General features: G+C 34.7%; 1 protein-coding gene across 4 annotated transcripts in view; it reads right to left on the bottom strand.

Annotated features, from left to right (window-relative positions):
- The window catches only part of ADK (adenosine kinase), a 636,511-nt gene that overhangs the window by 448,752 nt on the left and 163,758 nt on the right, over window positions 1–24,001 (bottom strand). For all 4 annotated transcript variants that reach the window (XM_011991173.1, XM_011991170.1, XM_011991171.1 and 1 more), the window contains one exon: window positions 11,677–11,755. In XM_011991173.1, the coding sequence (XP_011846563.1) occupies window positions 11,677–11,755 (79 nt within the window). The remainder of the gene's footprint in view (window positions 1–11,676; window positions 11,756–24,001) is intronic.

Below are 24,001 nucleotides of genomic sequence, written 5' to 3'. Positions count from 1 at the left end.
GTGTAAGCCAACACACACCCAGCCCTACCAAATATTCAAAGCAAAACTAATACCAATTCTTCTCAAATTATTTTTAAAAATTAAAGAGGAAGGAATTCTTCTAAACTCATTCTACAAAATCAGCAATACCCTGATACCAAAACCTAACAAGGACACAACAAAAATAAGAAAACTACAGGCCAATGTCTCTGATGAACCTCGATGGAAAAATCCTGAACAAAATACCAGCAAACCAAATTCAATAGCACATTAATTCTGAGAGGCCAAGTAAATAACTTGAAGTCAGGGGTCCAAGACCACCCTGGCCAACATGGTGAAACCCTTCTCTACTAAAAGCACAAAAATTAGCCAGGCATGGTGGTGGGCGCCTGTAATCCCAGCTACTCGGGAGGCTGAGGCAGGAGAATCGCTTGAATCCAGGAGGTGGAGCACCTCTGCACCCCAGCCTAGGTGACAGAGTGAGACTCCGTCTTAAGAAAGAAAAAAAAAAGCCAGCACATTAACAAGATAATTCACCAGGATCAAGTGGATTCGTCCTATGGATATACGAATGGTTCAACATACACAAATCAATAACTGTGATATATCACATTAAATGCAGGAAAAAAACATATAATCATTTCAATAGATGCAGAAAAGCATTTGACAAAATTCAACATTCCTTCATGTTACAATTATCAACAAATTGGGAATAGAAGGAATGTAGCTCAGCACAATAAAGGCCATAGATGAAAAACCCAAAGCTATCATTCTGAATGGGGAAAAAGTGAAAGCTTTTCCTCTGAAATCTGGAACAAGACAAGGATGTATACGTTCACCTTTTCTATTCATCATAGTCTAGAAGACCCGGCCAGAACAATTAGGCAAGAGAAAGAAATAAAAGGCATCCAAATTGGAAAGGTGGAAATTAAATTGTTCTTGTTTGCAGACAACATGATCTCATACGCAGAAAACCCTAAAGAATGTACCAAAATACTGTCAGAACTAATAATCACATTCAGTAAAGTTGTAGGATACAAAACAAACATACAAAAGCATGTCTATACATCAACCACAAACTACCTGAAAAAACAAAAATCAAGTAAACAATTCCTCTTAAAATAGTTATAAAAATAGCTAAAATACCTAGGGATAAATTCAACAAAGGAGGTAAAAGATCTCTAAGATGAAAAGTATAAAACACTGATGAAAGAAATTAAAGAAGACACAAATAAATGAAAAGATAGCCTGCATTCATGTAATGAAAAAATTAATAACGCTAAAATGTTCATACTATCCAAAGTGATCTACAGATTCAAAGTAAACCCTCTCAAAATGCCAATGACAATCTTCACAGAAATAGAAAAAAAATTCTAAAATTCATATAGAACCACAAAACATCCCAAACAGCAAAAGCAATCTTGAGCAAAAATGACAAAGACACATCATGCTATCTGACTTCAAAAAGATCCAGCAATTCCACTTTTGGGTACATATTCAGTGGAAATGATTAAGATATATCTGCACTTCCATATTTATTGCTTTATTATTCACAACAGCCAAGATATGTAATCAACCTAAGAGTTCATCAGGCAATGAATGAATGCGGTATATATACACAATGCGGTATATATACACAATGGAATACCATTCATCCACAAAAAAAAAAAGAAAAAAATCCTCTCATTTGTGGTAACATGGAGGAAGCTGGAGAATATCATGTTAAAAGAAATAAGCCAGGTACAAAAAACAAATGCTACATAATCTCAACTCACATGTGAACTATAAAAAAGCTGATCTCATAGGAGAGTAAAATGGTGTTTTTCAGAGGCCTGGGTAATTAGAGGGGTAGAAGGATGGAGAGATATTGGTGAAAGAATCTAGAATCACAGATATGAATAGGTTTTTGATAATTGTTTAAAGGCTGTGCACAGTGGCTCACACCTGTAATCCCAGCACTTTGGGAGGGAGAGGCAGGAGGGTTGCTTGAGGTCAGGAACAACATCAGCCTGGGCAACAAAGCAAGATTCCATTTCCACAGAAAATTTACAAGTTAAAAATTAGCTGAGCATGCTGGCACAGGCCGGTGGACCCAGCTACTCGGGAGGCAGAGGTGGGAGGATCACTTGTGCTTAGGAGTTGGAGGCTGCAGTGAGCCATGATTGTGCCACTGCACTCCAGCCTCGAAGACAGAGCAAGATGCCATCTCCAAAAACAAAAATAATTGTCTAGAATAGGCAAACATATAGAAACAAAACTAGATAAGTGAATGTCTGGGGCCCAGGGGTTGAATGGAAAGAAGATGAGGGGGTGAGAGAGAAATGGGGAATGACTACTAATAGAGTTTCTTCATTTGATAATGAAAATATTGTGAAACTGACTGTGGTGATGGTTGCACAGCTAGCTAAATCTGTGAACACACTAAGAGCCACAGGGTCATACATTTTAAACAGGTGAATTGTATGTGAACTATATTCCAATAAAGTTATTTAAAGAAGAAGGAAATGTGTATTAATTGGAATGTAAGTTAGAAAATGAATACAATTAAATATTTTCTTTGCTTTCAAAAACGATGGCAGCTGACAGTACCACTGTATAATTTAAATGGCAAAGACCATCCTTGTGAACCAATTAACAAATGAGACTCTTTCAGAAAAATTTGAGTTCAATTTTCATTTCAAATAAATGAATATACCATCCATAGGACAAAAAAAAGTTTCTGAATTCCAATTCCAAAATAGAATAAAAAGGAATAGAGTTTCATCCCCTTGATGAAATTATGTCCCATTGCTTGTAGTATTTCTTACTGAAGGTTTATTTGTTTTGCTTTTAGACAGAAAAATACAATTTCAAATTGTACCCATGTTTAATATCATACCCAGGAACACTGCATGACATTAAGGTCCACAAGAGTAGAGATATATCATTCTTTTATGAAGTGGGTAACTGTGATATGTGTAGATTTATACTGGACAACTGCAGAGCACAACCATAACTGCTGAGACAGAACTAAAAGCATGTCATCACTAATAGTAGTAAAATAATTTCTTAATATAATACATAAAAAAATGTAGGAAGAAAGGAAGAAGAGGGGAGGGAGGAGGAAGGACAGGAAGAGAAGGGAAGAAGATGTAAGGAACGGAGGAGGAGGAAAAAGAAGGGAAGGGGAGAGGAGGGATGAAGGGAAAAAGAGAGAGAAAGGAAAGGAGAGAGACAAGGAAAGGAGAGAGGGAGAAAAGGGAGGAAGGGAAAAATGAAATACTGATTTTTCTTTACATTAAAGAATCTGATCTAAGTTAGAATAATTTCACAAACACATCAAAAGTATTATAATTGAGGACAGCAAGCCACTGCTTCCTTCATCTTATTTTAGCTACGAAAAGTTTACAACCTAATTTGAAAAGGGAAGAGCTCAGAAAGGCAAACAAAGAGGAGTATTAATTCATATTTAAACTTTAAAAATTATAAGGAGGTATCAAAATTTGAATAGTCAACCTTATTTGTAGGGCTTATGTTACTTAAAATTATTCATTAATCATAAAATTGACAGAATTAGTACTTAGTACTTTCTTAAATGACAGAAAGAATTGATGAGACTGTGTTGCATCACCTTCTGCCACATCCTGCTATAATTATAAATACAGTTGTACTACTGACATTTCTACAACTGCTCCAGGTGAAAGCATTTGAACAGAGAATTCTCTTTGATCACTTCATTGTCATTTCTTCTTTTTAAATTTACATCTGGACTGTTCCAATGCACAGAAGTACATCTCATAAAAAACCTTTTAACCTCTAACTAGCTTTTCTAGGTAAAATAGGTCACAAAAGAGATAATCAGATTTTTTTTTAATACAGACAAACTTTAGATTAACTTTTTTCAAAAAAGATCTCGAAATACATAAACAACATGAGTCCTTTGATTTAAATCAGTTTTAATTTCTAAATACCATAACTCAATTAGTAATGTTACACCAATTGGTAGTTCTTGAAATATCAGCTTTACAATTTTGAGTTCAATGTTTCTATTTCATTCAAACATAATTCCTAAAACTTTTGTTTAGTGTTTTTAGAAACTCATTTTACATAGCATTTTGGAAAGCTTTAAAATACAACTATGAACACTAGTTTATTATGTGATGTTTTACATCAAGAAAATAATTAAAAGCATCCCCCTGAGATGTATAAAACATAAAACACACGACATTTAGGCAGTCCTCTCAAATTTTAATTAAAAATGAAACAACAACATGGTTAAAATTTTACTGGAAGTTAAAGACAAATATGGAGGCTTATCTAACTGGAAGAGACATGAAAAACTGCAAGACTGAATGTAAGTCAATAATCATAAAAGCAGATTAGAAATTATAAGACAGAAATAAGGATCTGCTAATTTGAGAGGAGACCAAGCTAATGTCTTGAGGATCGTTTGAGCCCAGGAATGCAGGACTAGCCTGGTTAATATGGCAAAACCCCATCTGTACAAAAAAGTTAAATATAAGGTGGGTGTGGTGGTGTGCACCTATAGTACCAACTACTCAAGAGGCTGAGGTAGGAGAATTCCTTGAGCCCAGGAGGTTAAGGATGTGGTGAGCTGTGATCGCACCACTGCACTCCAGCCTAGGTGACAGAGTGAGACTCTGTCTCAAAAAAATAAAAAACAAAATAAAATAAAATAAAAATCCATATAGCCTCAATATGATAATAATTACAGGAAAAAAGTGATTCAAATGATTACCTGCTTATATTCCAGTTAACAAAGGATAAGATGGTATTTAAAATTTCTGAGATGCCCAGAATATACCCCAAGATGGCATTTTAAAAATAAATTTTAAAATACTATAGATAAATTAAATTGAAGGAAGCTTAAAAACAACTGAACCTAGAACTTAAATAGAAATACCTCATGTAGCTCACCATCAGGCTTCTGAAAAATTCAATGAGTCACATAACACTATAAATCTCCAAGGAACAAAAAGGTATCTAGGCACCAAGGAAAACTGTCATCCCTGGGAAGCATGAATGAAAGAGTCCATTTACTGATAGCTGTATTTAAAGTGATGCATATTCGACACTCTCTCTGACAACCTACAATTACTCCCAAATTGAAGAAGACAGTAAGAAGTGAAGAAAACAAGTGAAACACTACTCAAAATCTCTCACACTTAGAGAATTAAAAATTGAAGTCTTCTCAGGATGAGAGAAAAATCTCCAGTAAAAAAAGCAAGCTGAGGTTACTAGTTAGAACAGTAGGGTTCTATTTCTGCTTTGCTTACTCACCATGGTGTTTTTTTCTATCTTATTTAGTCAGAATCCTTATCATTAAACAATCTTCGCAGACCAACATATTAATTATGAGAATGCCAGAAAGAAAACAGAGAAAAAATAAAAGAAAAAAATGTTTGAAGATAAAATGGTCCAAAACTTCCCAACTTTGATAAAATGTATGAATCTACACATCCAAGCATGAACTTGAAGCATGAATTTAATAAGCTCTAAACATGATAAACACAAAAAGATTCACACCAAGACACATTATAGTCAACTGTTGAAAGACAAAGAAAAGGAAAGAATTTTGAAATAAGTGAGAGAAAAGCAACTGGTCCCAAGTCAGGATTCTCAATAAGATTAAGAACTAATTCTCATCAGAAACCATGTAGGCCAAAAAGCAGTGAGTTGACATATTTAATGTATTAAACGAAAGGCACTGTTAACCAAGAATTATATATCCAACAAAACTACCCTATAATAAAGGGGCTATTTAAGACATTCCCAGATAAACAAAAGCTAAGACAGTTTGTTAACAATAGACCAGCCCTACACAAAATGCCAAAGAGAATCCTTCAGGCTGAAATGAAAGGACATAGTAAATATAAATGCCAGTATCACTGAACTTTTGGTTTGTAATTCCTTTTATTCTATATGATTTAAAAGGCAAATGAATAAAATAATAATTATAAATCTATGTTAATGGGCATGCAATATACAAAGACATAATCAATGAGAGTAATAATATATAAGAAGAGGATGAAGATGTAAAGGAGTAGTGTTTGTATATTATTGAAACTACATTGGTATTATCCAAATCAGGTTGTTATGAGTTTACAATGTTAATTGTAATTTAAATGGTAAATAATAAAAGTAACTAAAACATATACAGGAAAGAAAAGGAAGATGGTATCAAAAAAGAACACTACCAAAAATTAACTTATTGATGTTTTATTACTTAGACACAAAAATTTAAAAACACATAGTTGTTATGGGCTGAACTATAAACATCCCTCCACGGACCCTCCTGCCACTATTCATATGTTGAAGCCCTAAACTCCAGTATCTCACAATGTGACTACATTTGAAGATAGGGTCTTTAACAAGGTAATTAAATTAATGGAGGGCAGTAAGGTAGGCCTTAATCCAATCTGACTGGTGTTCTTATAAGAAGACATTAGGACACGCAGACACACTCCAGGGGTACATATGTACGAAGAAACCACCACGCAAAGAGGCAGAAAGAGGGTAGCCATCTGCAGGCCAAGAAGCAAGGCCTCTGAAGGAATCAAGGTGTCAACACTTTGATCTGGGACTCCAACACTGTGAGAAAATAAATCTTTGTTGTTTAAGCCATCTAGTCTCTGAAATTGTTAAGAATGCTCTAGCTAACTAACATTGAACTTATTCATAATCATATATTATTCTGCATTATTTATTTCTGTCACACTTTAAAAAAAAAATGTAACTATAGTTGGATTAAATATTTTACCAATATTGAATTAAAAAGAACAATGGCATGCTTCTTTTTGCCTATGAAATAAGAAAATATTTTTACTTTTATGTTTCCTTTCTATACTTCACTAGAGCCATTAGGTCAATCCTTCTTGTATGTGTGGTGAAACTTAACACACAGTCAAAGGTAAAATCCACTGTGACTTACACCTCCGATGCATCAAGCCCACATTCTTGGTATCAATCCAATGCAATGACATTAAGCTAAATATCCTCTCAACAAAAGCATGTAAACAGAATACTTAGGATTTTAATTACTATCAATAATAGGTGTTTAGATATAGGAATTAGTTTATAGTTCTATAAAAATATCCATCTATCTTTTAGCTAAATGCATGTTTGGCATTCCAGCTCCTTATGAATCACATCCCTTGTGTTTACAGATTCATTATATAGGCTTATCAGTGTTCAAAATGTCCATCATTTTAAAACACTCTGAAAGACATTGGCTATCATCCTAAGTTAAATTTCTCTTTCTTGCAGAAATGGTTTTAAAACACCTGAATTTGAATTCGTGATGTCAAAACTGGATTTTTTAGTAAAGAAACTGAAAAAAAGTTTTATTTAACCTCGTTGCTCTTTTCTGTGACTTTTTTACTTGAGTTCTGAAGCACTCTTAATATAAAAATGAGCCATTTGGGCCAGGTACAATGGTTCACACCTATAATCCTAGCACTTTGGGAGACTAAGGCAGGAGGATCACTTGAAGCCAAAAGTTCAAGACCAATCTGGGCAACATACAGAGACCCTGTCTCTACAACAAATAAATTAGCCAAGTATGGCACGGTATGACTGTAGTCCTAGCTACTCAGGAGATGGAGGAAGGAGGACTCTTTGAGACCAGCAGTTCAAGGCTGGAGTGAGCTATGATCACACCACTACATTCCAACCTAGGCAACAGAGCGAGAGAGAGAGTCTCAAAAAAAAATATACAATAATAAATAAATAAAATTATTTGTGTGGTTTTTTTTTTTTTTGGTATGTGTTTTTTCTAGCCTACTTGTGGCCTCTTCAAAAACAGAAACAAGCTGGGCACAGTGGCTCACACCTGCAATTCCAGCACTTTGGGAGGCCGAGGTGGGTGGATCACAAGGTCAAGAGATCAAGACTGTCCTGTCCAACATGGTGAAACCCCGTCTCTACTAAAAATACAAAAATTATCTGGGCATGGTGGCACATGCCTATAGTCTCAGCTACTTGGGAAGCTGAGGCAGGAGAATCACTTGAACCCGGGAGGCAGAGGTTGCAGTGAGCAGAGATCGCACCACTGCACTCCAGCCTAGCAACAGAGTGAGACTCTGTCTCAAAACAAACAAACAAACAAACAAAAGAAACAGAAACCGCAAAAAAATATCTTTTTCTATAATCTTGTTTTTCCATTCTCATTCTCAATGTACTGCCAAATCAGAGAAGGGCATTCCTTTGGTCTCATATTTTGTTAATATTGTACTGCAAGGCATCTACGTCCAGCAACAAAAATAGCCATCTTTTAGGCACATATTCAAGGAGGTCATTTTCTTCCATTTATTTTTCTTTTTGTAGAGACAAGGTTTCAAACTACTGGAATCAAGCGATCCTCCTGACTTAGCCTCTCAAAATGCTGGGATTACAGGCATGAGTCACAATGCCAGCCTTTTTCCATTTCTTTCAAGTCAAAAATCACATTAAGCGCTTCCACAAATTTTTTAAAAACTGGCAACATAACCAAAAGAGTTCATTAAGAAAGCATCAATGATCAAACTTAAGCAAGTCACACCTCTTTTTAGCAGTGTTATATACATGCTGTGCAGGATATTGAGCAGATAAGAACTTTTCACTTTCATTAGTAAGCAGTTCAGACCAAACGAAATTTACCAAAATTTACATTTGTACTGTATATCAAATAAATCTAGAATTGTACTTGGACAAGATATCAACAATATTTGTTTTTGTTGCCTATGGTTTCATTAAAATCTTCAAGACCATGATTTGACATATCAAAATACCTAAGAGCTTTGGGGACATTTTCTTGTTGACATAATTTGTCATATAACTTGATATATGAAAGTATGATTACTAGTAAGATCTCACATAGTAAGTTACCCAAAACTTCAAATTCCTTTTATTACCTTGCAAAAGACAAGAACAAATAAACCATTACTAGAATACACTGTTAGAATGAATGTGAAATATTGTAAAAAGTGCAAAAGAATAAAAGTAGGCAATGACTGCTTTATTATGAGACCAATATCAGGGAGAAAGCTGAGGGAGAACTTAATCATATAATAATAAACTTTTAGAAGGCAGAAACTGATGAAGATCTTCAAGAAAGGAGACAATCAGTGAACAGCTAATAGCCTCCCCGTATTAGTTCATTTTCACACTATGGTAAAGAACTGCCTGAGACTGGGTTATTTATTTATTTATTTATTTATTTATTTTTTTTTGAGACAGAGTCTCGCTCTGTCGCCCAGGCTGGAGTGCAGTGGCGCGATCTCCACTCACTGCAAGCTCCGCCCCCGGGTTCATGCCATTCTCCTGCCTCAGCCTCGCAAGTAGCTGGGACTACAGGCGCCCGCCACCTCGCCCGGCTAGTTTTTCGTATTTTTAGTAGAGACGGGGTTTCACAGTGTGAGCCAGGATGGTCTCGATCTCCTGACCTCGTGATCCGCCCGTCTCGGCCTCCCAAAGTGTTGGGATTACAGGCGTGCGCCACCGCGCCCGGCCAGAGACTGGGTAATTTATAAAGAAAAAAAGGCCGAGGCGGGCGGATCACGAGGTCAGGAGATCCAGACCATACTGGCTAACACGGTGAAACTCCATCTCTACAAAACATAGAAAAAATTAGCCAGGCATGGTGGCGGGCGCCTGTAGTCCCAGCTACTCGGGAGGCTGAGGCAGGAGAATGGCGTGAACCCGGGAGGCAGAGCTTGCAGTGATCCAAGATCATGCCACTGCACTCCAGCCTGGGAGACAGAGTGAGACTTCGTTTCAAAAAAAAAAAAGAAAAAAGGTTTAATTGACTCACAGTTTAGCATGGCTGGAAAGGCCTCTGAAAACTTATAATCATGGCAGAAGGCAAAGAAGAAGAAAGGCACCTTCTTTACAAGGCAGCAAGAATGGGAAATGCTGAGCAAAGGGGTAAGAGCCCCTTATAAAGCCATCAGATATTGTGAGAACTCACTCACTATCACGGGAACAACATGAAGGAAACTGCCCCCATAAGTCAATTACCTCCACCTGGTCTCTCCCTTGGCATGTGGGGATTACAGGGATTACAATTCAAGATGAGATTTGTGTGGGGACACAAAGCCTAACCATATCACCTCCAGTTCTAGTAGGAGAAGAGACTGAAAACTGCAAAATGCAAAACGTGCCTTTATAAATTAAGGCTTTAGTAAATTATCCTCTTTTTTTTTTTTTTTTTTTTTTTTGAGATGGAGTCTCACTCTGTTGCCCAGGCTGGAGTGCAGTGGCATGATCTCAGCTCACTGCAACCTCTACTGCCCAGGTTCAAGCTATTCTCTGGCCTCAGTCTCCCAAGTAGCTGGGATGACAGGCATATGCCACCACACCTGGCTAATTTTTGTACTTTTTTAGTAGAGACGGGGTTTCACCATGTTGGTCAGCCTGATCTGGATCTCCAGACCTCAAGTGATCTGTCCACCTCAGCTTCCCAAAGTGCTGGGATTACAGGCGTGAGCCACCGCGCCTGGCTGTAAATCATCCTTTTTCTATTACTCTGGAAGTTCATAAAGTGACCACCTGGATGTTCTACCAAAAACAATACAAATCAACTGACCAACAGAAATACTCAGGCCACTTCGTATTAATGACCACCTTAAAGATTCATTTTTACAAAAGATTTGAAAACTATGATTAAATCTGAGCTTGGAAGTATGTGGAATAATCATACTATATGTCTAAATCAACTAAGAGTTACTTGAAAAGAAATCATTCTGGATTTTGTCAATTTTCCACTTTTCCAGTTCTTGAAGTTAATTAGAATTCAAAGGGAATGCATTAATCAATAAAAAAGAAAAAGAAATCTAGTATAGCAGAACTGACACATGATTGCAATGAGCAGAATTTTGAGCTAGCTTCAAACTGCAAAAGTAGGAACCAGTGGTATGTAAAACTTGTTCATATCTTTCAACGCTGGAAGATTAAGCAGATCACTAACTCTCTCAATCAAGATTAGGTTAAACTGGTAACTCAAAGAGTATATGCCTAATGAGTTTATTCAATTACTCATTGGAAGATATGGGAATAGAGACAGATATACAGATATATTAAAGATATACCCCGGTATAGATATAACGATGTGTATACATATCTACCAACATATCTGTCTATACATAGATATTCAGGTATGAACATATACATATATATTTATGTATATAGATATCTATATATAATACAGAGCAATTTCTACTATCTTGTGGCAGAAACGTCCTTTCTAAGGAGGACATGCAGGAAATGAAGAAGCCATAAAGTTTAATTACATTAAAAACTTTGAAAGTTACATGAAGAACTAAGGCACCGTACAAGACACTGTAAGAGTTAATGTACACATGACAAAAAATAAATACTTTCAACTTATAAAATAAAAAGGAATACTATCTATAAAATATGAAGAATTTCTATAAATCTGTAACATATGAAAAATTATAAAATGATAGTGAAAGGAAACAAGTAATTTAAGAAGAAATGCAAATGAACAATAAACATATCAAAAGTTCAAGCTTACCAACAGCCAAAGAAATAGCAATTAAAGTAACTTTTGATTAGATGTGCAATGACTACTAAAATCCCAATTCAAATGAACAAAACTATATTCTACAGCAACACAATATAAATGGAAACAATTATGCAAAATAGACATGGGTCTAGAATCATTTTGAATCCTTTTAACTTTTAAAATAAGTAACCAACCTGAGCCACTTTAATTGAGTTCTGGGTAGAGCCACCAGCATGATACTCGACTTTGAATTTTTTCACGAGTTCATCAAACCTATAAGGAAATCACAGTAGAAAAGAGTAAGTTACCTTCTGTGAGTTGCCACAATGTAAACTTTTCTGAGCAGAAGAGTATTAAAACACAAATAGTAAAATGTTTTAATTCTTTAAGTATGTTGAATAAATGAATTGAAGTATCTTATAACAAAAATGCTGAATTTCCACATTTAAGAAATGTTTTCCATAAGTGTACAACTATAAGAATTTAAGAATTTAAAACACAGACTGTCCATAATTAGCCATTAAACTAAACAGAAAGTAAAAGTAATAATTAATAGATTGCCAAATGGAGGTCACATGTGGCAAATTGGTTAAGTCAAAATCAGAATCCCAGTCTCAGAATTACTTGTTACTATAAACATACAGAAATCAGTGTGTATTTCTCCTCATTCCAGACAACTAAGAGAGTTTTCTATAGAAACTAAACAAAATTTCACTTAATGTTACCCTTGGAATCAGTTCAAGAAGTATGAAAATTATAAGACCTTACACTTCAAAAGAGATGATGAAGCATATGTTCATTTCCTCTTCTACATCTTACTAAATGTCAAAAAATATATTTTATATATAAAAATAAACAAAAGTATAACAGCACTGTCTGTAAAGCAAGGAAAGAAAGATGCCACAAACAGACCTATCTAATTATATGAAAAGATGCAGCTAGAGAATGACACAGTTTCTATACACTAACTTAACAATTATTGAAAAATTTTTGAAAAATAAATAGTTGGATGCATTACCTGAGCAATCAAAATATGCATGGGTAAAAACTAAGATAAAAATAGAGAAGTTGAAATTTTTAAAAATACCAAAAAATAGACAGAAAATATAAGAGATTAAAAATATGAGATAAAAATTAAAAGGTGCAGAGAATTTATTAGGTGCTCCGAGATCTATTTAACAGGAAATACAGAAAGGGAAAATAAACATTATGAAGAGTAAGAGAGAAATGTTGGGGGAAAAAAAGGTGAAACATAAATATGGTCAGATTTTTCCAAACATCAAACAGTTTTACAAGGGATTAGGGACTAGGACCCCATACTTGGACACATTTTGTGTAATCTCTCATATTAAGATAAAACCCTAAAAGCATATAAAATGAAAAATAATAATTACCTTAAAAGGAATAAAAATCAGACTACTACTAAACTTCTCAAAGAATACCAGATGCTAAAAATATAATGGAGTAACGTATTCTATGCTGAGAAGGGAGGAAATTTTTGAAACTAGAAATTTTCAATATGTACTCAAATTATCAGGTTAATAAGGCAAAGCAATATTTAATAATCCTTTATCCTATGTGGAAAAAATTACTAAGGAGATGTGCCAAACTCTCCCCCCAAAAAAACAGAAGAAAGATGGAATGAGGTTAAAAGAAAAGGAGGGTGATATACGACTTTGAAAAAGAAAGCCATAAAAAAGTTAAAAGTGCCCATCATACATTATTGCAAGCAAAATTCTCCCTTTTATGGAGAAGACTCCATAAATATCTCAAATTGTTAAAAATCAAGTTTTTAAAAAGGTTTTAAATATATTGTTGAAGTCATAAAGTCAATCAATAAAAAAATCAAACCAAAGCAAATATAAGGAAGAATAAAAAGGCAAAACAGTGTAAGTGCACTACATTCTTCATCTTCCAGTATAGAGTTCACAGACATTGTATAAACTTAATTAAAAATAAGCATAAATTCATTATTTAGATTTATAATGTTAAGCTAAAAACATTACCTTTTCTTTTTTTTTTTTGAGACAGAATCTTCCTTTGTCACCCAGGCTGGAGTGCAGTGGCGCAAACATAGCTCAATGCAGCCTCCATCTCCTGGGCTCTAAGGATCCTCCCACCTCAGTCCCCCAAACAGCTGGGAATACAGGTATGCGCCACCATACTTGGCTAATTTTTTTTTGTATTTTATTTTGTAGAAACGGGCTTCACCATGTTGCCCGGGCAGATATCAAACTCCTGAGCTCAGGCGATCCTCCCACCTCAGCCTCCTAAAGTGCTAGGATTACAGGTGTGAGTCATGGAACCAGGGCCTAAAAACATTACCTTTTAACAGTATTTGCATCTCTATGGAGTTGATATAAAAGGATTTTTTTTTTTTTTTTTACTGGTGTTTATAGTTTACTTTCGTTTTTTATAAATTTCTCTAGGATAATTTTTAAAAAATGTGCAAAATTTAAGAAGTGTCTATGTAACTACTACTCAGGTTAAGGAAAAAAAACACTGAACTGACTTAGAAAACCCAGTATCTTATATATATCTCTCATATATAATATATACATATATATACACACACACACACAAACACACACACTCTGTCTCTCTACAAGTGTCCTTACCCTGTTGTTCTTCACGAGTACTTTGGCCGTTCTTGGTTCTTTGCACTTCATATAAATTTACAACTAGTTGTCAAACTCCAAAAACCAACTTGTTAGGGTTTTTTTTTTTTTGAGACTGAGTCTCGCTCTGTTGCCAGACTGGAATGCACTGGCGCAACCTTGGCTCACTGCAACCTCCAACTCCCTCGTTCAAGCAATACTCCTGCCTCAGCCTCCCAAGTAGCTGGGACTACAGGCGCATCCCACCATGTCCATCTAATTTTTCTATTTTTAGTAGAGACGGGGTTTCACTATGTTGGTCAGGATGGTCTCCATCTCTTGACCTCGTGATCCATCCACCTCAGCTTCCCAAAGTGCTGGGATTATAGGCGTAAGCCACCGTGCCCAACTTGTTAGAAAATTAGTGATTGCACTAATTTTCTATATCTATGCTGGGAAAAGTGATATATTTCCAATATTACATCATCTAATCCATGGTTACAGTATCTCTCAAAGTTTCATGTTTGCCACAAAGCCCCCACATCTTTTATTCTGATCACTACTTCATACTTCATGTTTTAATACTATTATGATATTGTTTAAACTTAATTTTTATTTGTGACTGATATTTATAAACATTCTTTATATCCATTTTTTCAGCCAAGTTTCTAATATTTAACTCCAAAGATTTATGTGTTTTTAACAAATTAAACATAATTATCATTTGTGAATAAGGACAATTTTTTCCTCCCCTTTCTTGCGTTAGTACAAAGACTACAAGCTCTGGCATAATATAAATAGAGAATAAACAATAGTAGGTGGAAATGGGCAAATTTAGTCTTGTTCTGAATTTTGGCCTGAAAAATCCTGATGAATAGCAGAATTAGTCGATTTTCCAAAATTAGAAGTCTTCAAATAAGCATTTAATTTTCTACCTTGATGTAGTTTTAACTATGTGTATGTGTTGCTTCTATTAAAGTATTAAGCATTTTTAAATGTTACAGATTTAAAATAGATTTATGTCTATGGTATTTTCCATGTTATTTCAAATGAGAAATGTTAATTTACAAAAACTTATGCGCAATATAATCCTTTTTTGTGTAAACAAAATTATCCAATATACATGTCTACTGAAAAGAACCTGGAAGAATACAACCAAAGTATTAACAGTAGTTATCGCCAAATTAGGAACAATTATGGCTCTTTTATACATCTGTTTAAATTGTGCAGTAAGCATATAAACTGTTTTGTAATGAAAAATCAACTTCATTTTATAATAAAAGAACATAGCAATTTTCCATACAATTATTTTAAAAGAATTATATATAGAACAAAGCTGGATAAAAAGCAAGAGCAGAGAAAGAAGTGATTCTGAACAAAAAAGGCAGGGAAAGTTTAACATCTGAATTGAAATTTGACATTTAAGGGAAAAAAAAATATTCAGGGTTGAGGGTGAAACAATAAACATGATGTATTCAGAAAAACCAGTTAAACACAAACAAAATGCAGGTCAAAATCAAAGTAGTAAAAATTGACAGAGAAAAGGTAGTAACTATCAGGCTAATAAGTGTAGACATTATTCTGAAGGCTACTAGAAATTATTAAACTCTATTTAGCAATAGTGCGGAAAGAGCACTTTTTAAAAATGATAACACTAGAGGACAGAGTAAAGAGAAGCAGACCACCTGCCTTTAGAATAGCTCATATGAAAGACCAGATAGAGAGACGAGACCAAACTAAGGAATCATTCTGAAGTTGAAGATATAGGATGTGATAAAGAAGTGTAAGATGTGGAAGAGGGATGATAATTCTGAGGTTGCTAGTTTGGATAACGAGTTGGATGGTGTTAGAAAAGAAATACAGGAGAGCAGAAAATCTTAAGAAGGGAAAGGAACTCCTAAGTAGCCAACTAACAAACCAAGAAATATTTATCTTCAGGGAACTGATTGTACTGTGGCAAGACTAACAGGTGTTTAAGGATGAAAGAGTTTATGGTATCATTACATTTTATGGGAAACTTCTATATATTTTCCTTACAGGACTTTTTCCATAGGGAATAAAGTATGGGAATTTTAGGAATTTATAGATTCCTTCTTACTTTCTCCTTTTGGTTGACATTCTTTGTCTGAATGGGGTGGCCATATAAACACCTCAATTAAAAGCCTGACAGAATTGGAAGGACAGTACCTGATCCATTTTTCTACCACAAGCCTACTATAGTCATTATCATTGGAAGAAAGTTAATAAACCTTGTAATATAATTATTTATAAGTTACATTATTACAGGAAAAAATTATAACTTATAAAGATATGAATATAGTAATATTAAACAAATGTACAAAATAACACTAAAAATAAGAGAAGCAAATTAAGATAAAGTTGAAAGAACACAAAATGTAAGACATAAACATTTATAGTTTATAAAAGCTGAAATATAATATGGGATGTCCTTATAATAATTGTTCAACAAAATGATCAATAAATTCATTCAATATAATTATTTTGTCTTTAAAAATTAATATACTGTCCTCCCACCTGTCTAAAACACAGGTCTAGGATGTCTGTTGGACTTTTTATTTTCAAGAGTGATGGTGTTTGTTACCGATCCACACTTCATACACCCCACCCCTTTTTTTCAGTCTCTTAAACCTCCCCGATACCTCTGCTCTCCAAATGTACAGACAAAGCAGCAGAATGAATACTGGAATATCATGTTTATAACTCCACTTATAAGAGACTTGAATTCTTACTATGTTCTGTCTCCTCTCAATTCTGAAGGTACATCTTATTTGTGACTTTAATTGTATCTGTTGTTTTGAGGAAGATGAGAAAGTTTAGATTCATTATCCTCCAAGTCCAGTTTAAATGGCTTTTGATGGTATAAGTGGCAGCCTAAAAACTGGAAGATCAACACAGTAATCAAGGATATATTAAGACCATGTAAAATAAAAATAGAAATATGTAGAATTAAATACCTTGTTGTTGGAAACTAAATGAATTACTTTTAAATAAAAGGCAACTATTGTCAGTTATATTTAGGATGTATCTAGAAAATGTATCCTGAAAAGCTAGAAAAACAATAGAAAAAGTGAAGAGAACAATAAGGAATACAAAAGGGAGAGAAGAAATTTTAAAACACAAATAGCACTGTAATTTCTATTGTGACTTTTTTCTCCTTACCTAACATGAATAAAAAAGATTCCATGATTATACCCTTCAACACAGCATCCTATATGAATAAAAGTACTTATAAATAAGAAATAAGAAGAATTATGAACAGGAAAATGTCCACAAAACCAACACTTTACAATTTCTAGTTCTATCTAAGGGCAATTGCTTTCCATTTTCACAGAAACTAAAGTGACTAAGTTATTTCAAACTCAGGGGGAAGGGGGAGTGGGAGGGAAGGAGAGAGAGGGAACAAGCATATGAGAGTGTGCATGTGCTCAGCATATTATCAGGAGAAGAAGACCTCACGTTGTGTTAACATCAGCACAGTGTAAAAACATTAACAATTTTTGAACATTTCATAGATTGACATATGAAGAATAGGACATGTGATTAAAATCTTTACAATGAAATTCCAAAAATTTAACTTCCTTAAGAAAGCATTCGTAACTGCCAAGTAGAATTTCTGATGAAGTTCTTCCTTAAACTTCTCATCTAAACAAATAATAAGTTAAAAACATAAGTAATTCTAAACAGGTTATACTTATTAAGATCAAATGTTAAGAGAATAACACAGGCAAGGGAATCGACAGGCAAACTGTAAAATTCAAAGCTTTGAAATCTTTTACTGCAAATGTTTGGTGAGGTTTTAAAAAACTCAAATGTCAGTTTGTTAAAAGCCAAACTAACATTTTCCACATGTGTTTATATTTAAGCATATTTTTACAAGATGGAAAACGTAACAGTTATTCAAAACTAAGGTTAAGCTATTAGTTCATAAGGATTATAATTTGAAGACATTTCTTGAACCTCCAATTTTATTTTCTTTGATAAGAAAGTAATTTTAAGCATGTATTGCTTAGATAAGCCCTTATTCAACTCTAACATGTTTAAAGGTTTAATTATTCCCATTTATAACTCTGAACGTGAAGATCATTGTTCCTAAGATAATCAAATATACTGCTGAAAAGCACTTTGTATATAAGTATAGATTATTAAAATAAAATGAATTATTCCTAAATTTAGATGCATGATACGTGCATTAGGTTTCTACTCACTGTAAGAACACAACAAAATTTCACTAAACCAATTTATGATTTTCATTAAATAGTAACTGGTTGACATTTAGTTTTAAATCACAAAAAGAAAAAGTCATATGTAAGAAAAAGAAAAATACTGCAGGACAGTGGTTCTCAAAATTAGATGGGTAATCTCATGGTAAACCTAGAGCATCACCCACACGTCCACAGACAGGTACTTCCAAAACACAAATTATATACTCCAACTCCCTTACTGGTTTGCTTTCAGCTGTTATTTCTACCAGAGTCCAAGGTTTATAATGGGTCTGAGTTTCTCTGATGATAGAAATATTCCAGAAACATATGTAATAGATATGGAGAGAGAGTAGTTAAGCAATAACTAGCTAATCATTTCTCTCTACCAAACTTCAAAAATATCACTCATCAGAAATACTCAAACATCTAAAATCTCTTATCAAAACATAACATATGGAACTTCCGATTCTGGGTAGCATATACTGCATCACAGCCAACGTTCATACTGATGACACCTAGGAAGGCCACATAAATCATAAGTCACATTGTTAATGGTACCAAAGAGCTCTGAAGCAACAAGCACAAAGTGGACAAATTTCCAGAGAGGTGAGACCTGTTCACAGGGGCAGGCCAGAACTAGCAGTTTTTTGTTTCACCTGCCAACATTTGCAGCCAGAAGCATGAAGACAGAGAAACAAAATTTGACATTTCCCAAACCTAAAACACACAGCTAGTTTGCCCCAAAACACATTTGCTGAATTCTGAAGCTGAATGCTAAGTTAAAGAGGTTAACCAAAATAGTTCCAAAAGCAGAAAGTTCTCTGAGTCTAGCAGTGCTTACAAAAGACAGGACAAGAAAAGAGCAACTAAAAACATAATAGACAAGAAATTAAAGCCCTAAAAGGAGTGGAGAATAAAAACAAGGATCCGTGGCACATTTCCACTGGGGTTTGGGGGGAAGGATATACTTATACTGGTTACATGTGAAACCTCAAAATTCACACTTTGTGCTTAGCAGAAGATAACGATAAGGAAGGGGGCAATGGGGGAAAACAGCAGGGAATTTAGCAATTACATAAGGCTGAAGTAATAACATTGGAAACCGAAAACCTAAAACAAAAGATCATTTCCCCTTTGACATAATTGCCAAATTTTGAAGGCAGACAGAAATTAAGCTAGACACCTCTGAATTAAGCTGGAAACCTCTGAGGTCAGTTTGGTACCCTCATTCTGGTGGGCTGTTTCAGAGCTGAGACCACTGGTCTCAATTTAAAGTCCTAGAGGTTCAGGCTCTAGGAATAGAAGCAAACAGGCTTGACTGAACTATCAACACTGAAAAATCAACTTTGACCTAGCTTAACCCTTAATTTTTATTAAGGTAATATGCTCTCCCCTCACTCCGTATCAGCCTCATACAGAAAAGAGTGAACACTCTGGTAGAAGATACAATCTGAAGAATCTACAATTTGTATATACAGTATTGGTAAATAATAATAAACTGAAAGTTATAACAAGAGGTAAAATAATTTGACTAAAATGCAAGAAAGAAAAGAGCAAGAGAAGAGTATCTGCCTACTACTTAGACCCAGACATGGTTATAGTCACAGGAAGTATGTGCAGAGCTGGGAAAATAAAGCTCCAATTCTCTGGCTGGATTACCAAAGCAGAGAGCTCCAGGGAACCACAAACTACTAGGACTCTTCAGACAACTAAAAAAAGGTGAAAAGACTCAGCAAAGAAACAGAAGATAAAGAAGATAAAATAAAAATATTAGAACTTTAAAATTCAATAACTAGAAATTTAAAAATAACCAGATGGGCTTAATAGTAAAATGAAGAAGACTGTTAAGAATCAGTATAGTTAAAAATAAATCAATAAAAGTTTTCCAATCTGCAGGACAGAAAAAGGATTTTTTTTAAAAATGAAAAAAGACTCAGACCTATAAGACAACACTAAAAGATCTAAATTTGTGCATGAGAAACAGAAGAAAAAAAGTGCAGTGCAGAAAAAGAAAACTGAAAAAATAATGACTTGACCAGGCAGGGTGGCTCACAACTATAATCTCAGCACTTTGAGAGGTCAAAGCAGGAGGACTGCTTGAACCCACGAGTTTGAAACCAGCCTGGGCAACATAATGAGACCCTACTTCTACGAAAAAATAAAAATAGCCAGGCATAGTGATGCATGCCTGTAGTCCCAGCTACTCAGGAGGTTGAGGCAGGAGGATCACTTCAGTCCAAGAATTTGAGGCTGTAGTGAACTAAGATTATACCACTGCACTCCCTGAACCACAAAGCAAGACGCTGCTTCTAAAAAAGGAAAAGGAAAGAAAGAAAAAAAATGGCTTTAAAATTTCCAAATTTGATGAATGATATACTCTTAACAGATTCAAGCTCAGAAACTCCACACAGGATAAGCAAACACAAAATCCACACTCATACACAAGAGAAGAACACAGAGAGTGGAACCAAGGGATACACCAAAATTTAAGTGGAGAAGGTACCAGCAAAGAGGGATGGAAACAGCCCACCTGTCAGAAAAAAGAGCTAAGGGAGGGGAAAAGCTGTGGGGGTAAAGGAGGAAGAAAGGAGCAGAGGAAGGAGGGAAGGGGATAGATCCAACATGGCCAAATTCCTCACTACAGACATATAAGATCAATTTGATATCAATATATGATTTCCTATAGTGGAGTCATCAGGACAGGCAACATTCCTCAATGGTTAGAAGCAAAGGCTCTGGTGTCAGATAGACCCAGCTTTAATTCCATATTCATCTAATTGTATGACATGGGACAAGTACGGCTGGCCCTCCATATCCATAAGTTCCACATCCATGGATTCAACCAACCATAGATTGAAAATATTTGGAAAATATGTACTGAATATGTAAATAGTGTTTTTTCCTTGACATTATTCCCTAAACAACAGAGTATAACAACTACTTACACAGCATTTACATTCTATTAGGTATTATAAGTAATCTAGAAATGATTTAAAGTACATAGGAGGATATGCATATGTTATATACAAATACCACAGAATTTTATATCAGGTACTTGAGAATCCTTGGATTTTGGTATCTGAGGAAGTTCCTGGAACCAATCCCCCATGAATACCAAAGGACAACTGTACTTTAAGTTCTCTGAGATTAGGTTTCCTCATTTGTAAAACATAGCATTAAAGACTATTTCTTTTTGTGTTCCACAATATTTAAGCATAGTGCCTGATGGATAATGGGTACACAGAAAAAAAAATTGATGAATGAATGGTTGAATGAACAAACTAAAAAAGGATTAAATGAGAATTGCTGCTGCTACTGTTCTTGGATTTTTAAGAACATGTACACTACCAACCTATACAAATTTTAACAAAACTAGATTTTCCTTGAATATTTTAAAAATAATTAAATATTGATTTGGTTTGTGCTTGTATCCCTGTTACAAGCACAATTTTATCGATTGTAAAAAAGAATTTCTATTCTCTGATGAAATTCTTTATCTTGTATCCCTGTTACCTACTGCTTTTGAGAGAAATCTCATTCTAAGACATAAATTTTCGATTAACACAGATATGATGTTACCCAGCAAGAAATAACAAAATCAAATTTCTAAACAAGTGAGATGAAATAAGGTGCCTGTACTTGCTTCCCTTGAGAGATTGTGTGTGTGTACAGCACACTATTCCACTCTTTCATTTCATTTACCTTGAACGTAGTAAGCCCTCAATAAATGCCATCAACTAAGTTTATAATTGTGGAAAAATAACTTAGTTACTGATTTTGCAGAAAATGTTCAATTGGGCTACCACCTAAAAAAAAAAGAAGTAAATGACCGACATCTTTAATATTTTTAATTAAAACTTCCCAACACTTGGAAGACACTTGATACAAAGCATTCTCAATCCCCACTGTGCTAAGTAATGAAGAACAGAATCTATTCAATAACCCACTAAACAATTAACCAAATGTTACAGCTATACAAAACAAATATGAATCACATAACAATGTAAATTCAAAAGTATATAGACATACAATATTATTTTTACATTACTGTTAATACAATTCTCATTTTGACAATACCTTTTTTTTTTTTTTTTTTTTTGAGACAGAGTTTCACTCTTGTTGCCCAGGCTGGAGGGCAATGGCGTGAACTCAGCTCACTGCAACCTCCGCCTCCCGGGTTCAAGCGATTCTCCTGCCTCAGCCTCCCTAGTAGCTGGGATTACAGCCACCAGTCACCACACCCAGCTAATTTTTTAAATATTTTTAGTAGAGACAGTGTTTCACTCTGTTGGTCAGGCTGGTCTCGAACTCCTGATCTCCAGCGATCCACCCGTCTCAGCCTCCCAAAGTGCTGGGATTACAGGTATGAGCCACAGCACCCAGCTTGATATTTTAAAAGTAAGGATTTTGAAAATTTATCAGTGTAGAAGCTTTATCTTATGCATGCCTTTCTAGAAAAAAAAATTAAAACCAAAGTGTTTAGATACTGGAGATACTTTCTTTCATCTTCCAAATACTACAAACAAAGATTCCAATAAAGAAAACCACAAGTTTGCTGAAGTTTAAAACATCTGGGCAATATCTTAAGATACTCATTTTTAAGAGCTCCATATTAAAGAATAGCCTGAAGGGTAGATGATAAATCTGCTCTAAAACTGAAAGTGTGTTTTTAATCCTATTGAATATAAACAGGTTTTTTCTTTTTTTTCTTAAGTGGGGGAACTATAATCCAGATGCAAAGTGCTGAAACACAAAATATTCCATAAAAGGAAACTTTAAAAATACAGACTAGCGTTCAATTTTAAAATAATCACAAGAATATGTTTTTACTGAGACATTAACAACTGTAAGTGTCAATAATCCTTTTGTAACTGCTAACTGAAAAATATACAGGTGATTATCTCATTATTGTGTTTCAGATCTTCTGAACAGGTTATAAATATACTTTTGTAAAGATGTCCCCAGCTGTAAACTCTCATAAGCTAAACAAAAAACTGAAGATGCATCTTTATTATGCATAAAGTTAATACTAATGCAAAAGTATGTTTCATTAACAATATCATTTGCCAAAATATACATTATAGAGAAATGATATCAAGGCATGGTACATGAGATCCTTAAACTCATATTTCCCACAGAATTTAAAATAAAACTGCCTGCCATGCTTATGAATTTGAAGAAATTATTCTGGTTTTTTTTTTTTTTTTTTTAAACAAAAACTCACACTAGACTCAGTAAAATGAGGAATACAAATTCCTTTCCTTTTTTTGAGACAGGGTCTCCCTTTGTAATGGAGGCTGGAGTGCAGTGGCATGATTTGGGCTCACTGCAACCTCCGCCTCCCAGGCTCAAGCCAACCTCCCACCTCAGTGCCATGAGTAGCTGGGACCATAGGCATGCAGCACTACGACCAGCTAATTTAAAAATATGTATTTTTGTTAGAGGCGAGGTTTTGCCATGTTGCTCAGGTTGGTTTTGAACTCCTGGACTCAAATAAGCCACCTGCCTTGGCCTCCCAAAGTGCTGAAATTATAGGCATAAGCCACTGTGCCCAGCCTGGAATATAAATTCTTTCCAGTACAAACTGGATTTCAAAAGTAAATCACTCTGAGAAAACCATCAACAGTCCATTTGAAAGCAAAAACAGGCCAGGGGTGGTGGCTCATGCCTATAATCCTAGCACTTTGGGAGGCGAAGGT

Source organism: Mandrillus leucophaeus, unplaced genomic scaffold (assembly GCF_000951045.1).
Source record: "Mandrillus leucophaeus isolate KB7577 unplaced genomic scaffold, Mleu.le_1.0 Scaffold39, whole genome shotgun sequence".
In the NCBI taxonomy this organism is placed as follows: domain Eukaryota; kingdom Metazoa; phylum Chordata; class Mammalia; order Primates; family Cercopithecidae; genus Mandrillus; species Mandrillus leucophaeus.
Note: the sequence above shows the minus strand (reverse complement) of the source record. Positions and strands in the feature narration are given on the sequence as shown.